At 36.9% G+C, this 18,063-nt stretch overlaps 1 protein-coding gene across 1 annotated transcript in view; it reads left to right on the top strand.

Moving 5' to 3' along the window:
- The first annotated feature begins 879 nt into the window (after nucleotides 1-879).
- Nucleotides 880-18,063, top strand: part of ANGPT1 (angiopoietin 1) — a 153,606-nt gene continuing 136,422 nt past the window's right edge. Inside the window, exon 1 of the mRNA XM_014879369.2 lies at nucleotides 880-1,511. Coding sequence (XP_014734855.1) covers nucleotides 1,218-1,511 — 294 coding nt within the window. The 5' untranslated portion in view covers nucleotides 880-1,217. The remainder of the gene's footprint in view (nucleotides 1,512-18,063) is intronic.

The following is an 18,063-nucleotide window of genomic DNA, read 5'->3' as shown; positions in this document are numbered from 1 at the left end:
CTGGGCTGATTTTATGATGCTCGTACCCCAATTGTCTGTTGTGCCAGACCAGTGAATCCACACAGTCCAAAACCCACGGTTTTTGGACAGTTTAAGCAGTTACCACAGTCTTATTCTGAGGAAGTTTCCCCAGAGGAAGTTTCCACATGTAACAAGGAGTGCCTGTATAGCCCATACAGACTTGCAAATTGGTGTTATGCCTGTGATAACTATGCAGTGGTACAGAAGATAATCTGGAATAGTTCAGTCATCATCTTTCACTGGTTTTTAATTAGTTAGCTTAGTTTAGATACCAAACACAGAAAATTATTATCCTTCTGAGCTACCTTCTGTGATTACTATTTGGCTGCTCTAATTTCAATATGTGATGTAAAACAGCTCTCTGAAAACTGTTAAAGAAACTCAACTGTCTTAGAAAATGAGATACACTTAGTTAGGGTTAAACGGAACTCTTTTTTTTCCTGTAAGTGTCATTTGCCCGACCTAGAATTCTTTAATAGATACAGAGCAGAGCAGAACTGAAAGTATTTTTAATTTCAGTGCTTTGTATATTTACAGAGGGATTACAACAAACTTCTACACTTTATCTACATTTTAATAGGTCAGTGCGAACATATGAAGTGTATTAAGGTGGACTGACTTCCTTATTAAACCTACGTGAATTCGCCCGAAGCCCCCAGCAGTTGTATGCAGCAGGGGCTGGGCAGACATGCACGATTGAGGTCATGCATCCAGCCAGTTTGTAAGATGATCCCTCTGCACTGAGCCATCAGCCATCCTTAGCATAGGGGCGCACTCATACACGCATTCCTGTCAAGTCATCTTGTGAAAGGCTGCTTGCTTCCAGCTTGGCTTGAAAGTGCAACCTTAATAAAACTCACTGAAGCCTGAGAGAAAATAGCAGTTCTGCAGCAGATAGTGTAGGGGAAAGAGACTGGGATATGCATATGCAGCTGACTAAAGCAGGCTACATGCTGGACTGTAACAGAGAGGAAACAATAAATCTTAGCTACTATGCAATAAATATTCCCAATTTTAACTAAGGAAGCTATCCTCACAGTGAAATTAAAAAAAAAATAACAGTTTATCCAGACTTGATTGTTAAACTGTGCTGCTCTGCTCCTTTTTCCAAAGACTTTAAGAACAAATTAAGAACAAATTTAAAGAAAGAGGAAGAAAAAGTTTTTCTTAAAGCAGGAAAGGAAAGTAATAATAACATGTCAGTTTTCTTTTCCTTTGCTTTCCTGGCAGTGATTCTTGCTCTCGTAGGCTGTAACCAGCGTCGGGGTCCAGAAGGCAGTGGGAGAAGATTTAACCGGGTTCAGCACGGGCAGTGCACCTATACTTTCATTCTGCCAGAACAGGACGGGAACTGTCGTGAAAGCACGACAGACCAGTACAACACAAATGCTCTTCAGAGAGATGCTCCTCACGTGGAACAGGATTTCTCTTCCCAGAAGCTGCAACATCTGGAGCATGTGATGGAAAATTACACTCAGTGGCTGCAAAAAGTAAGTGTTTCTTTTTTTGTTTCTCGCTAAATGATTTTTTGGGGGGGATGTTTATGCTGTTCAAAGTTTTCATTCGTTTCTATGAGAACAGAGGTAATAAGGCTTGATATAGCTCTTGGCTGTGTAGGAGAGAAATGTTTTAGCCAGAGTGCACCCTTCCTGGTGACATTGCTTTTGGGAGCTGAACTTTCTTCACTTTACTGAAAGATGTGACTACTTAAGGCTTTTCTTCAAGAAACTATGTATGCGTGTGAGTTGGAGAACACAAAAACCCTCCAGAGACTCTACTGACAGAACTTACTAAGTTCTTATAAGCTTTACTTATAGCTCACAGACTCAGCTCAGATGTCATGCAGGATACCTGCTACTGTGACAGCAAAAGGGAGCATTTAAAAAAATCAGCATTTAAGGGCACTGGGTTAAGAATATCATTGTTCCTCCATAAACAGATCCTGTAATACTATTCTACCCAGCTGATTGCTGGAAAGAAATAGAAAAATATATAGACATTCACACTTCTAAAACTTCACAGTAAACATTTTTAACCATGTTGAACACACTGGTCTTGAAACAGCCTGCTTCAACTTGAGTTTATATATGTTCATTCTTTCCTAGAAAGGGTAAAATGGGTTTCAAGGTGTTGCAGTAACTTAGTAGAAGTAATTATTTTTATGAAGTTTGGGTCTGAAAGGCTTAAATATATGAAAAATTTTACTCATATGAGCAGTCTCAGTCACCTTAGCATGATTACTCACGTGTATAAAATTGCATACCTTGCACAGATATTGTTCATACCTTGATAAAGAAAATACTCTGGGGTAGCTGACCAGTTAAAATAAATAAACAATCTATGTATAGCTATTCGTGATATCCTCGTTCACATGCTGCCATTTTGATCTGGCAAAACTTAGAAAATTACACAATTGAGTGATGCAACTAGTCATGTAATCTGATACAAGAAAACTGCTGTATGTACCCATTTGAGAGATACATGATTTAACTCCAACACAAGTTCATACTAAGAATGAACATCAATAAAGACTCTACTAGCTGGGCTGAAACTTCATATTAGCATAGTTGCTGCTAAACTATCTCAGTTATAAGTTTTATTTCATCCAGACAGTATATGAGACATAAATATGTTAAAAAGCATGTACAGACCCCTCACCCCCCCAATTCTAGTAGAATTTTTAGACAGGATTTCTTGATTTTTTGGTAAATTATTTGTTCTCTTGCATATCTGGTCATAGCATGAGAAAAGATTCTGTGTAAAAAATATAGCCAAGCATTTAATTTTTAGACTACTTCACTACTTCCCTCATTTTTTAATGTCTTGATCTGCCTTGGGGAATATAGGGCTGGAAATAAGAGGATGTTTTACATAGAGGAAAATAAATTATTTTACTGTGCCTTGGCAGGCTGAGACAAACACTAAAAAGAGGAAAGTTGTTTTCTGTTTTTATACCCATATGATTTTACTTGAGGAAATTGTCTGCTGAATCATGCTTCTAAGACTCAACTTATTCTGTGTTTGTCCACTAGAGACTGAACTAAGATCACTATTTCACTGAACATGAGGAAATATGAGTCTCTGGAGTGTGAGTGTCTGAGGGTTAGTCCTCTCACACTTCGGAGGGAAGTGATTAAACAGGTAGGAAGCCTGGTGAAAGGGGTTTATATTAGGACTGTTACTTCAGCAATGATTGTAAAACTGGCTGAGGGCAGAACTATTCCCCCCTCCTTTCCCTCCCAGCCCCCAACGTCCTGCTCCCAGGGGTGAGCATAAAACTGGGATTATGCATGTATCCCCATGTGTCAGTTTTCCTTGGAATGAAAGGACCTGTTTCTCTGTGTGAAGGACCATGTCTCACTCTGAACAAATGAGGCTGATGCAGCTCCTTTATAGCATCTCTGAATACTGAATTTGCTTTGTTGCTGTTGCCACTACAAAGCATCTCAGCCATTTCCTTTCAAAACATGCATAATGCTCAAGTATCATGAATATATTACGTAGCTATCTCACATCTCATTTTTATACTCTGCATTTATTTTTTCCCCCTAAACTTTCTACACTAGACAGCATTTTATAATGCACCTGCTGTGAATGAATGAAAGAATAATTGACAGTTGCAGGTCTTTTACTGGAAGAGAATACTTATAATCAGAAATAATGTTTAAGGATTTTTAAAATAGTCTGACTTACATAAAGGATTTACGTTTATTACTTCAGGTAATATATACAACTTTCAATAAAAATTTACATAGCCGATGTTTCAGAAAGTGAAATATTTTCTCAGCATAAATGCTCCCCTGTGATATTTAAAAAATACTTACTGTGAAATTTTTTAAGAATCATGGTTTGCTTAAATTTTAATTTAAAATTATTATTTAATATCCAAACTATATTTTTAGAAGCAAAATAAGTATACTTTTCTGTAAAAAAATATTTTTTTTTTCTCAATGCAAAATTGCTTCTTTGATGATCTACAAGCTTGATTGTAGATAAAAATGCCCTTGCTTGGGGAGCCAATTATAGGCAATTAAGGCCCAGCTTTGTCCATTATAATTTGCATATCTATAATCAGTGTAACTGGGATTGGTTGACAAGCCAGGGACATGGCAAAATGCTCTGCACAGAAACTATGCAGAGGAAGATACTTGGTAAACATTTTTAGAGATTTTCCTAGAACTGTTTATTTTAATACCGGATAACTTTCCCCATTGTTTAAGCTTGGTTTTCATTTCTGCAATATGTTTATACTGATAGTTCAAAACAAACAGTTCATCACATTTTCTTTCTTGCAGTAACTGCCTGGCTCACGTGACACTGTTTGGTATTTAGTTGCAGTGTCTAAGTATTGCCAAAGAGGAGTTAGATGAAATGTTATCATCATGTCTTGCTTAGGAAGTTGCTGCTGGCTTGCTGAATCACAGTATTGATGGACACAGTGTACATGCAGGATTGCTCTATAGATGAGTGTTCCACATGCCCTTCCTCACATCTAAATGGTAGTAATAATTGTTATAATGGTAAAAAGTGAGTTTTACATGATCCACTCTTTCTTTTCTTCTTGCTCATTATTTAAGCAGAGTACCATAAAAGTTTTAAAATATTCTTTAATGATAGGAAACTATTAGAAACTAACACATACAAGTATTACAAGAAGGTAGCTACCCTTAAACAAAAAAAAAAAAAAGCAGCTTCGACTCACTTCCTCTCCCTTCAAAGTGCCTGTGCTGTTATTTACCAGCTACAACTGGGGAAGTATGAAATTATGGTCTTTATCTAATCACTAAAGAAAGAAATTATGAGCAGTTTTTCTGGTATATCTGTAACCATTTCATAGTCTAAAGTTTATTCTTAGAATAATTGTACTAAATTATTTTTTGTGGTCTTTATTGACTTATTTTGCAACAGTAACAACACAAGTGCTCACCTAGGTTTTAAACAGGTAAGAGATCTAGATTTTGAGTAGGCCAGTCATTATGTGGAAACTAATTACTTTTGAAAAGACCAGTGTCTGTCACTGTGTGCTGTGGCTCCACTGAAGGTCTGACCATTTGTGCTGTCTTTACCACCAGGGCTTAACTGCTGTTTTCTGCAATGAAATACAATATGATTATATGTGTGGAGTGGCTGATTTTTGCCTTGGATTTTATATGGTTTAGTGAAGATGAGAAAATCTCTTACATGTCACTCTTGCTATGAAGCTGAGTGGAAACATGACACAGCAAGCTGAGTGAAAATGTGACAGAGCCTGGCCTGAGCAGGACAGATCTAAAGAGCTGTAATAATGTCCTATCAGGCAAATTTATATTGATACAAAGATGGAGATGGTCACTGTATGTGTAAAAATTTTTTCATATTAAGAAACCAATTTTCACTAGTTGAACTATCACAAAAAATAGTAAAAGCTCCATTTTATTTATAATTATGTTTCATTGGGCATTTTGCAATGTAACATGTTACCTAAAAGTTCACATGCTGTTTGGATATTAAGTGCAACCAGGAGATTCATTATGAACTCCTGATGACTCTCACAAACAAAAGGTGGTCAATGGATTTGGAATCTGCTATTCTGCATGTATGAGCTTTACTAACAGAGCTGTGTGAAGAATGACTTTCCAGTAAATCTTTCCTTTTTCAAGGTCTAAAAGACAACCGTGAGAAAATTTCATCCAAAACTGGGCACTAGCTTCCTATTTGGCATCCAGCTCAAACCTGTATTTATTTTTTAGACACAGAGACTGCTTACTAATCTGTGTGCTACTTTCTGCTTTGGAGTCAATGAATTCTCATATCCAAAGCAGAGCCTCATCCTAGTGATAGGTGAAGTGCAGTTCCTATAAACGTGTTGTGAAACAAAAGATGGAATACAAATTAGTGGGATTTCCTAGTGTACTACTCAATGAGCAATGATATATGCATATATAAAGGCAAGTATGTATATATATAGCAAGTATATGCAAAATCCAAATTTAAGGAGTGAAAAATAACTTAATGGAAATAAAATGGCTCCAAGAAAATTCATGTTTGAGTGTAAATCCAAAATTGCTTATATACCCCCAAAAATGTATTGGCCAAAAACATGCCTGCTTTTCAAAGCTTTATTAGTCAAATTTCTCAAGTTCTTGGAATATTCTGGTACATCCACAAGAAAGAGGCAAGACTTGATATGTGGAAATGCCTTAAAGTTTTACATTATTGGGGAATAATTTTCTTGGCAATTAATTTTTTTTAAGAAGCAGAAGAATCAGGGAATTAGACTGAAAGATTGTTTCTCATGTTGCCACATTTGGTAGAAAATTACTTGAAAAAAATTTCCCATGCTTGGAGGGAAGGCTTTATCATAATATTCAGTAGGACCTGAATGTGTTTATTTACAGTGATGACAGCCATAATTAGGCAATTTCTGGTAACAATAAAATATTACATTTATTAGTCATCAGAATTGTCCAACCAACATGCCCAGTGGGAGATCTCATTTGGAGCACTGAGCTTTGCTAAAGGAAACTGATATACAGTAAATGGTATGTCATTTTGAGGGTGCTGAGAACTCACTGTTCCCATTCAAGTAAGCAACCTATTCCACAGTGCTGTGTGCCCTGGAAAAAATAAAAAGACTGCCACTGGGGGAAAAGTAATAAGGTTGGGTATATTAGGCCTGCATCATCCCACTCAGACTTAGAATTGTAGAATCACAGGATCACTGAGGTTGAAAAATACTTCGAAGATCAAGTCCAACCTTTGACCAAACATCACCACATCAACTAAATCATTGCACTAAGTGCTACATCCAGTTATTTCTTGAACACCTTCCTAGACAGTGACTCCACTAACTCCTGGGCAGCCTGTTCCCATGCTTAAACGCCCTTCCAGTGAAGAATGTTTTCCTGACATCCAACCTGAACCTCCCCTGGCACAACTTGAGGCCATTTCCTCATGTTCTGTCACTTGCTGCTCGGGAGAAGAGGCCAACCCCCACCTCACTACAACCTCCTTTAGTAGTTGTAGAGAATGATAAGGTCCCCTTTAGCCTTCTTTTCTCCAGGCTAAAACCTCAGCTCCTTCAGCTGCTCCTCATACAACTTACTTTTAAACTCTTTACCAGCTTTGCTGCCCTTCTCTGGACCTGCTCCAGCCTTCCACATGCTGTCCTTGAATTGAGTGGCCTGAAACTGGACACAGCACTCGAGGTGTGGCTTCACCAGTGTCCACTACAGGGCAATCACTTTCCTAATCCTGCTGGCCACACTGTTTGTGATACAGGCCAGGATGCCATTGGCCTTCTTGGCCACCTGGGCATGCACTGGTTCACATTCAGCTGCTGTCAACCAGCACCCCCAGGTCCTTTGCTGCTGGGCAGTTTTCCAGCCACTGTTCCCACTGCAGGGGATTGTTGTGACCCAAGGGCAGAACCCAGCCCTTGGCCTTGTTTAACCTCCTACAGTTGGCTTTGGTTCATAGATCCAGCCTGTTCAGATCCCTCTGCAGAAACTTCCTACCCTCCAGCAGATCAACATTCCCACTCAACTTAGTGCATTCTGTGAATTTATTAGGGATGTACTTGATCTCCTCATCCAATTCGTTGAAAAAGTCATCGAATAGCACTGGCCCCAGTACTGAACCTTGGGGGCCACTGGCCACCAGCTGGAAGTACACCATTCACTATCACACTCTGGGCCAATCTTAGAGCCAGTTTTTAACCCAGCAAAGAGTACACCTGTCCAAACCACTGGCTCCCAGCTTCTCCAGGGAAATGTTGGTTACCCAAATAGTTTTTCTCTGCTGTAGGGAATCGCTTAGTGCTGTGTCGTGAGACAGTAGCATGCCCAGAGGAAGACTAAGCTGTCTGAACTGTTCTGTGGAAGTCCCTGTTTCTCTTCACTGACCCCAGGAAAATTCTGAGCAGCTCACTTCCTGATTTAAATGCCTCAGTTAAGTGTGATGGATTTAAGCTTTACTTCTGTCCATGCCTGTAGTATGGACTTTGCTTGTGACTGCTAGGAAATTGTAAACTTTAAGTATTCTGGTTTCCATTTTCTAATACAGATATAGCACTACTACTCAATTTCATAAGGCTGTTGGGAAGCTTATTATGTTATTTTTGTGTTGCTTTTGGAGTCTTTCTTGTGGAAGGTATTTTGTGCTCTTAACAGTGTATGTATTATGATAATGTTTCCAATATTTACAGAAAATCATGAGATTAAAAATCTTTTGGAAGGAAATTGCTTTTAATATAAGTAACTAAAATAGTTCCTAAATAAGCAGATAAATACAATGAATATACATCTATAAAGCCAAGAATATCTTGAAGGTTGCAGTTGGCTAAACAGGTTTTTTGTGTCCTGCTCACAGTCAGAATAGTCCTCATTCTTGCAGGGTTTTCAAAACCCATCAAGCAGCTGCTCCAACCTGTATCCATCTGCAAGGGACTGAGTCTTGTACAGATTCTCATGAAGACCAGTGAGGAATGCCTTGTTATTCAGAGCTACCATTAGCAAAAAAAATTAGATAAACTTGTTGTTATCAAAACTGGTCATTTGCATGACCTATTGCAAGCAAACTCTTAAAGGTGAGGATACTTAACCACGTACTTGTATTCATCTCAATTTACAGTTCAGCTTAGTTCAGTCTTATTGTCTCTATTTGCAACAATTGCAGAAGGAAGAGGCAGTAAATGAGGACCTTCTAGAATCAATATCATGTAAGTTTTCTGCAAACTCATCTTTAACACCAGCAGCTCAAGTGTCTTGAATAAACAGCCCTGGTGTAAAAATCCTCCCAGTAGCATAAGAATTTCCTCTCTTATTAAGGGGTTGAAGTTTGATCAGGAAAAGGAAATTGAAATAGTTTCATATTTCAGAGAAAAAAATCTTTGTCTTATGAAACAAGCTGTTCTTTAACACAAGGTTATTTTTATGCAACCACATGTACATATTTTAGACAGTGTTATGAAACACCAGAGTGTGAATATTCACTTGGAAGGGTAACTTAGAAATGCCATAAATTGTTGCACATTTGCACTACATTCTCATTAATATTTCTGGACAAAGATCAAGATTCACTTTTCATTGCCTTAGTTAGGAATCAGGTTAATCTAAGTGTAAGTCACTACTCAACTGGGATAAGAATTTTAATCAGGGACTTGCACCAGTTTAATTATCCCTGTTTAAAACTGATGCAAATCAAACTAGCATAACTTTTTGTCTAAACAAGACCTAACAGTGAGTTATACATAACATTGAATAAGTATATGGTGCAATGGTCAAAGCAAGACAGGTACAGCTGGAAAGATTCTCAAGTTACACTATATAAATGGTTTGCTTTCAAATTTAAACCAAATCAACCCAACAAAAAAATTGTTTAAGATAATGCCGTAATTACTCAGAGGAAGCCATACAGAAAATCTGTATTCAAGGTCACAAAGCTACCTGATTGAAGGAAAATTTTTATACTTCCTTGACTAGCTTCTAAGAGGAGAAATGGAAAAAAAAAAGTAAGAAAAGGGTGAGAGTAAGACAACTATCCTAATGTCATGGTGGAATAGGTGTGTCTTTAGGAGAGGTACTTAAAGGTCTGTTATGTGATAGTATGTGATCAATCATATAATCTGCATTACTAATCCTTTCTTAAAGGAGAAAAGCTGAAAATCCACGCAAAATGTTGTAGTTGGAAAATCTTCGAAGGAGATCTATGAATAAAAAGTGGCTGATGAAAAACTCTCTAAGAAGTTTGCAGAATTTCTCTCTCTTCAACACCTCACTCTGGTGCATGAGTGTGGGCACACATATATGCATTTTGATCTTTGGAGTGTTTGGTGTTAAGATGCTTGCAAATCTGTTTTTAAGTGCTGTGTCTTAAATCCATTCACATGTTTTATACCAATGTAGCTGCTGTCATTCTGTTGCTCTCCTCAAACTGACCTGTTGGCTTAAAAAAAAATTGGTAGCAAGATGAAACCTTGTTTGTTGAACATGCATTAATTCTGTGTGATCAATTCCCCAATTGTTTTGCTGAAAAAACATTTTACAAAAGCGCATCTACTTTTGTCCCTTCCAGAATGCATATGAAGCAGGAATTCTCATATATTCTGGAAAAAGTATTGGACTTCAGTTCTCCCCATCCCAGGCACGTTTCTGTCCTTACGTGTGCATATGTTGCAAGACAAACCTGTTTGTGCTCTGAGCATGCATGACATCTGTTTCTTTAATAGGAAATGGCAGAGGGGTACAGCTATAACTTGTCATCACTTCTGGGGATTTTTATTTGTAAATTCTTGCCATTTGTCATGTTTTCTCTAGTTGTGTTGTTGCAAATAGAGGTACCAGGCATTTCTTCTGACATAAGAATGTATGGAAACAACAAAAATTCTCTTCTTCCTGTTAGCAGACTTCTGATTCTGTTCTGCCTGAGAATTTGATACTGGTATTCTTTCTCCTCCTCTTCTAACAAGGAGGCTTGAGAGATTGCAATAGAGATAGGATAAACTCTGAGCATTCCTGCCAGGATGAAATTAAGGCAACACTAGAGAACTGTGGCAGAAAATTGGGAGTATAAGAAGACAACCTCAGAACGTAATTTGTCTGTTTTTGACAGCATGGATTCCTTCACACTACAACACAGACGATCAGATTGGTGCTAATCCGTTTTGAATCTAAAAATGATTTTTGCTGAAGGCTGATGTGCCGTTTATAGACTGATCCTGCTTTCTTTCACATCTGAACTTCCCTTAAAAATGCTTTCTGTAGATTTTTCTTGAAAGATACTATTTGAAACTTAAATCTCAAGGATAAAAACTTAAATCTTAAGGATTTAAAACTTAAGTCTTAAGGATAACACTGTTAGCAGGTCAGACTTTTAGTTTCCTGATCTGTGATCCACCAATCTAAAACTGCAGAGGGAACTTGCAAGGTTTCAAAGAGAAAAGCACTGAGTTTAAGGCAGGTGAGTGCTCCTGCACTCACTATTTTTAGTTTTGCAGCAAACTTCGATTCATTACCAAAGGCTATTCATTCTTTAAAGTGAGATTCTTATGTCCTGATTGTAGGTGGGAAAAAAAAACCTGATTCTTTATATACAAATTTAATATTTTGAGATGTATTTTAATTTTTCACCTTTAACATACTCCAAACCACAGAACATATTTTAAACATTCAAAAAAATCAAAGGAGAAGTCCTAATGCAATCTCTAGGGATGCTTTTACACTTATATTCAGGATTATTGTGGACTTGATTGCCCTCTGGATCATATTATTTATGAATGTTTTAAAGTTGTCAGCCCATGTTTATAAAAGCCTATTTTTCTTTTGGAATCTCTTGCCTGCAAATATGGACTTGCACAGTGGAGATTTAGGAAAAAATAATTTACTTGTAGTTAAGTGATCATATTTTTGTTTCCTTTTTCTAGGCAGTCTATTGAATGAACGTTTGAATTTATATTAAACCACCCATGGTTCTATTTAAAAGTGCTAATTTTCACTTTCATACATTCAGCTTTGAGTTGCTTTAGTGATATTTATTTTCTGGGAATTTTAGTTCTCATGCAGAAGTCTTTTGAAGGAAAGAAAACTGTAGTAAATAAATCTTTTCTTTAAAACTCTGCCATCAGTTCAGTGTGTGGGTAACAGTGAGGGTGAATAATAGGGCGAATAATAGGGTCACTTACGTGTCTTTCTTGTCTCACTTGTGAGTCATACATTTGTGTCTCAAAAAGGCAAGGATTTTCAAATAATTATATCACTATCATTATCAGAGCGCTATTCCTAAAAAAATGTTGGTTTTTTGAAAATTGAAAATCCTGTGTAGAAATTACTCGATATTTCTAAAATCTCAGAGAAATGCTTCATATAAAACCTGTTTCCCTGAAGTCTCCTTCAACACCAAAGAACTCAAAGAAGATCCTGCAGCTTTTCAAAAATTGGGCAATCATATGCAGATAAAAGTAACAGAAATGAGGATTTAAGATAACTTCCTTTATCATTTAAGTATATTCATTTGTGTCATAGTTAAATATTTACCCTTCCCAGTCTTAATTCTTCAGGAAATTCCTGTAGACTTCTCGGCCACGTCAGCAAGTCAACACAGCAATGGGAAGCCCCCAAACCACGATGCTTTTGGTGCTGTGCCTGGAATTTAGAGGATCTACTTAGAAGGAAAATTGCTCAAAGAGATGATCTAATCTCTTCCTGAATGAACTATTCCCCTTTGTTCCTTGGCTAAAACTTCATACTTCACTCTGTGTGTGACTTACCATAGTAGAGATAAATGGTCAAGGGCCACCTATCTTTCCTGCGCCACTTCTATCCTGTCAATGGGAAAGGCCATCAATGCTCTGCTAGAAGGTTTTTCTGTGTTGCTATTTTTGTGTGGAGGAGATATGGACTGCAAAATTCTTTATCACTTTAGCCTGTGAAATACAGAGGCGATGATTAAGGTTGTTTCTCTTCACATTTTTCTTGAATGATCCTGTTTGATCTCTTGGCTTTTCTAAGAATTCTGGCAGATGCAATAAATATTCTTTTGTATATTCCTCTGACATCATTGACCTCCCTAACATCCCACAGCTCAACCACTAGAGCCTCTGCCTTCATGTCACTTGTTAAAAGAACTATTTGTACCTGTTACAATACCAAAGTTTTATGCAGGGAAACATAAGCAAGACAACTGTATTTGCAGAGGCACACAAGGGAAGATGAGTTTGCCACTTACTCTAAGGTTACTGCTAAAGGTAAAGGATGATAACAGCAGAATTAGTTCAATAATAATTGGAAAAAAAAAAAAGTCTTGATCTACTTGATGACCCAACAATTTCTAACAGTGGACTATCAGTCTACAGAGGGTCAGCTCAGGGAAAGTGTAAGGGACCCAGAGAGATATTGAAAAAGCTAAATATAGGTGGGAGATGAGGGTGGTGGTTCAGAGCAAAATGTCTGTCGATTTGAGGCTGATAGAAGATTTGATTAAAAATTCCTAGGAAGGGTAAATAATACAATCACAGATTTACACACCTTGTTCTGATGTGAAAGAAAAGACGGAGAAATTACTTTGATATACAGCACTGTGTTCAGTAAAATGTCCTGATACAATGCAGATGTAAACTGTTTACTGGTGTGTGGGCCTACAAATGTTATAATACTGCATATTTCAGTGGAAGTACAGCCTGCTGAAGAAAAACTCATCCTAGTTAAAATAAGATCTTCAAAAAAAAAAAAAAAAAAAAGGGAAAATTATTTTTCTATATTTAAGAAAACAAGAGTAAGAGAAGACGCTCAGCAGCATGTTTTAATGAGAAAACCAGAAATTCTCCAAATTTTTCTGGTTATCAAAGTATATCTAAAATGCAGATGATCCCAGGCTGAAATGCTGAATGGAACCCAAATGCCATGTGGGACATTACAGTTGTAACTAATGTGCCACTTTGTCACCAGGAATGCCCTTGCAGCTATCAATGATGGCTCATAAGTAGTGCTTGTGTTTGGTGTTTATGACCATTAAGTGAAGAAACAATTTACTAGCATCAAGCAAGCACCTTGGAGAGTTTGTGATGATGAGCTGGAGGTCAAGAATACGAGAAAGGCATTTGCCCAAATTTGCCAACTTTAAATTTTGCAAGATCTAAGACCCCAAGTGCATCAAGGGTCCTATTTTGTCTTGATGTGCTCAAATGTTTCATGAGGCAAGCTTTAACCTAGTTAAAATAAATGGTTTTAATTTCATCATTGGAGTGTTAGCACAAGAACTTTTCATAGCTACTTTTTGCAGACTTCAACAGGAGGTAGAACTGAGTTGGAATTCATCTGTTACACTGAACAAGCACATGTATATTTTATTCTTTTGGATAAGTGGTTGAGAATGAGAAGTCTAGAGACTTTTTATAGAGAACATTGACACAAAAGTTCAAAAAATAGGAGAATTATAATTCCTTGCAGAATTATAATTCCTTGCACAATTTACCAAAAGAAACATTTGCCATTAATTACCTTTCTTTTGCCAATGGATGATATAATGTAGAAGCCACTATACAGAACAGGAATAAATTTAGTATTTAATTGTTTATTCAGCATATTTATATATTGACTTTTAAAGTGACATGGATGAAACAACATTAAAAATAGTTATAAAATTAAACACTGACTGAAATAAAAGAACTTGTCAAGAATTCAGTTTTTAAAGCTAGGATTAGTGATTGTATTTATTTACTGCTAAACCAGTAAGACAATCAAAGCATTTGTTATGTTCTACTTTAACATCTCCCACAAAAAAACCTGCCTTACAAACCGTAGAAACAGGGGGAAAAAATGAAAAAGGAAAAAGTTTCCTTGACCCAGGATTTAGTACTCCTACGCATCTTGGAAACATCTAGTAATTTGGCCACTCACCCCCTGGGGTATTTCCTAGAAACAGAATTGAGCAAGACTGAAAATGTTTTTATTGCACTCTTATGGGCATGAAAATACGACATGAATTCTTGATCCATAAAATATGTACCAAGTGTGACATCTTTTTTCATGTGAATTTTTAAAGACTGCTTTAACATTTTTAATCATTATTTTCCTACCAAAATCTTACAAAGCTCCCGAAATCATGATCAAAACTCTGGCTGTTCATCACTAGAATTAGTACTGTTTGTTTTTGTCTTTGTTTTTGTTTATTTTTTCTCTGGGCTATAACTCACCATGATGGGACACTGAAAATGTGTTTTAGGGTAAATTTCCCATTTTCATTTTTCTTGTTTCAAGGTGACACCTCAGTGTCAGTTCTACCAGTATAGTTTTGAATACTGCCATGTTTTCACTTCCACAGTAAAATCCTTCTAAATGGCTATAAGAAAGCTGAATCGAGACAATTTTTAGAATACTACTCATAATGCAATACAAGCTTTATATTTTGAGACATCCTAAGTCAGAGTTGATCAGTGTTTTTTCTATCATAACAAATATTAATTTTGGTTTTGCTTCTCTTAGGCTTATCCTGGCATTGCTATTATATTTTCCAGGTGTTATCATGAGATCTTACCAAAAAGTCAACTAGAAAAACTAGTAATTTTCTATGGGAACATAAACTCAAAGGAGGATTTCAATACAGTCCACAAACCCAAACTATTATCATTAAAAAGTCTCGAGAGGATTAGAAACTGAAAAAAGGCTTTTGACTGTTACTTGGAATGTGATGTTAGTGAATTTGTATGGAGCTTGACCTGATGCTGCTCACAGTGAATCAGCAGGAAAAAACTAAGCTTAATTTCTCTTCAGAAAAGGGGTTTTCCCAACCTCAGGCCACCCAGCTTAAGCTGACTCCTTCCTTTCTCCTTCTCCTGTCACTTTCAGAAGTGGCAGAAGTTCTAGGTTACCTTTTGGTACCAGCTGTCTGGGTTCACCTACATCAAAATATTTCTGCCCTGACATAGGGGGATATCTCTCTAGTAAGAGACAAGCAGACCTCAGCACGATGCAGGCAAACCTATTTGGCAGAACAGGAAATTCCCACATGGTCAGGAGGAATTTTAAAGGGTTGGAGTGGTATGTTGCAAAACACTAGCCTGGCACACATGGAGGCTGAAGGCTGTTATTTATAGAAAATCAGAGGCAAAATTGGATGACATGCTTTCCTCACAATATATGCTACAAGCATTGCATTGTGTCAACATGAATTTGTAGGGTACCACATCAAGATATGAAATTATACCATCGTCTCTATCCTCAGCCAGTTCTTGTATGAGCAGTAGTAGTTTTATAATAAGGGAGAAAGAAAAGAAAACCCAAACAAAAACAAGAAGAAAAACCCCACAAAGAAAAAAAAAAACCAAAAACAACAACAACAACAACAAAAATTAAAAACAAACAACCCAAAATTGTTAGAAAGATCTGGAACAACAGTATAAGTCAGAAATCATGTGATCACTGGCATCAGTTGAACAATCCAATATCAATCTGCTGTAGTTTAAAGACGAGGACTCAAGTTCAGCCTGTGAGAAGCAGACAAGCTCAGATTTTTTTGTTCATTTGAGGATAAGATTCACTGTACGGCTTTTATTATGCATACAGCCTACTCCAAGCATTCTCTAGGCCTGAAAGGGGGGGGAATCATGAGGGACATTTCATGAGAATTATTTTATAGAGATATTTTCAGTATTTCCTTTTTATTTCATGTCAAAAAGAACATAAAAGCAACTTTGCATACCTTTTTTTCACTATTCTTTTCATTCCTTTAAAACACCAAAGAGGAGCTGAGATGATTGTTGAAACAGAAGCACTCAAAATAATCAGGCAGAGTATCTTAATTTAAACCTAGTCTTAGATTCTATTTGGCATCTAGTTTTCAGTGGACATTTGAGTAATTTTTTCTGTTTCTGCTGCTGAAGCCAACCAGGAAATGGTTTAGGGAATTTTTTTTCCAAAATACCCCATAATAGAAAACTCTCAAAACTCTTAAAATAGAGTCTCTCCAATCTGAGGTCTTGAGAGCTCAGGTAACAACAGCCACATGGCACAGAGCAACTGTATACCAAAATGCTGTCATTTCCAGCCAAGAGGTAAGAATTCTTAGTTGAATAATGTAATCCTTCTCTTTTTTATCTATTTATTTATAAATTTATCTTCATTTTATTTTAAAAATTTGATTTTTTTCAAGAACTGAAAGAAATGTCATTGGAAAACATTTTCCTGCTGATAAGATCAGCAGATTGATTTTTTTTTTCCTTTCACATGAGGAAATTAGCCAGCTAAAAGTTATTTTTCTTAATTAAACCAAAACCCAGGGCATTGGAAGGAAAGTTACAAATAGTTGTCTTTGAACTCATATGCCTCTAGTTCAGTGGGGACAATTTGCATGATCTTTTCTACATCAACAACATTCCACATGCATATTCTTTCTATCTTCTTCAAGAAAAAAAGGAACTGCAGAAGCAACTGTTTCCAGATAAACGGAAGGACACCAAAACAGTGCATCCCTTTTCTTGCTAGAAAATATATCCATGTACTGTGGCTGACACAAATATTACATTTAGGCTTCTCCTTCATACACCAAGATAATACCAGAACCTGATGCTACTCTCACCCCATTTAGCCCTAAGGCAGTCACTTTGTAGAAGTCTGCCAATTTTATCAATTGAACACATGATAATATTCCAGTGTTTTGCTTCGTGATTTACTAGAAATGCATATTTGGATATTAGAATCATGGCATTTTTGATGTTGGAAAGGACCTTAAAGACTTACTTCCAACCCCATAGCCACAGTCAGGTACATCTTCCACTAGACCAGTTGGTACAAAGCCCCATCCAACCTGGCCTTCAACACTTCCAGGGATGGGGCAGCCACAGCTTCTGTGGGCAGAGATGCCCTGAAAACCAGGGTGCTTTTCTTCTTGAATGTGCTCGAGCCTACGTGTCTTGTTTGATAAGGTTTTATGTCATCCCTCTGGCCTCTTATGACAAAGATGTCCTTCATTCCATATGCCCAGTCACCAAGCCCACACACACTTCAGTTTTCTGCTTCTACACTGCAGCACACTGAGAAAAAATATCTTTCTGTGAAGGTCATCAGATAAAATTTACAAATAATCATAAGGGCTGCTTGAGTCTCCATCCCCATAAATGACCTCTCTGCTTGAATTTTTAACCTGCTTGTATTTTTCAGCTTGATCCATCTTTGAAAACAACTGGGGAAATTAATGTCTGTGATTCTTTTGTGTAGTGCTTTTTGAAAAATTGTTCATTAACTAAAGTCGTGGTTTCCAAACAAAATTTGACTGTTATTGCCATTGTTTGGGATACCTTCCGTGCATGGAATAGTTTGCCCAGCTCTTAAATCCAGAAATTGTTCTATAGTATTGCTACATGGAAGCAAGTCATGAAGTTTTTCAGCATTTCCTTTCATTACAGAATGTAGATAAAAATCATTTGTCCTTCACAATTTAGGACAGCTGAATAATATGCATTAAATGCAACATAGTGGAGCAGGAACATCTCTTCTTTTTTAGCACAAATGAAATTCCATTGCAGTAAACATTCATAGGATTTTTAGCTTAAAACAAAGTGTACAAAATTAT

Source organism: Sturnus vulgaris, chromosome 1, assembly GCF_052056855.1.
Source record: "Sturnus vulgaris isolate bStuVul1 chromosome 1, bStuVul1.hap1, whole genome shotgun sequence".
NCBI lineage: Eukaryota > Metazoa > Chordata > Aves > Passeriformes > Sturnidae > Sturnus > Sturnus vulgaris.
The sequence above is the reverse complement of the archived record's forward strand: the minus strand, read 5'-3'. Positions and strand labels throughout refer to the sequence as shown.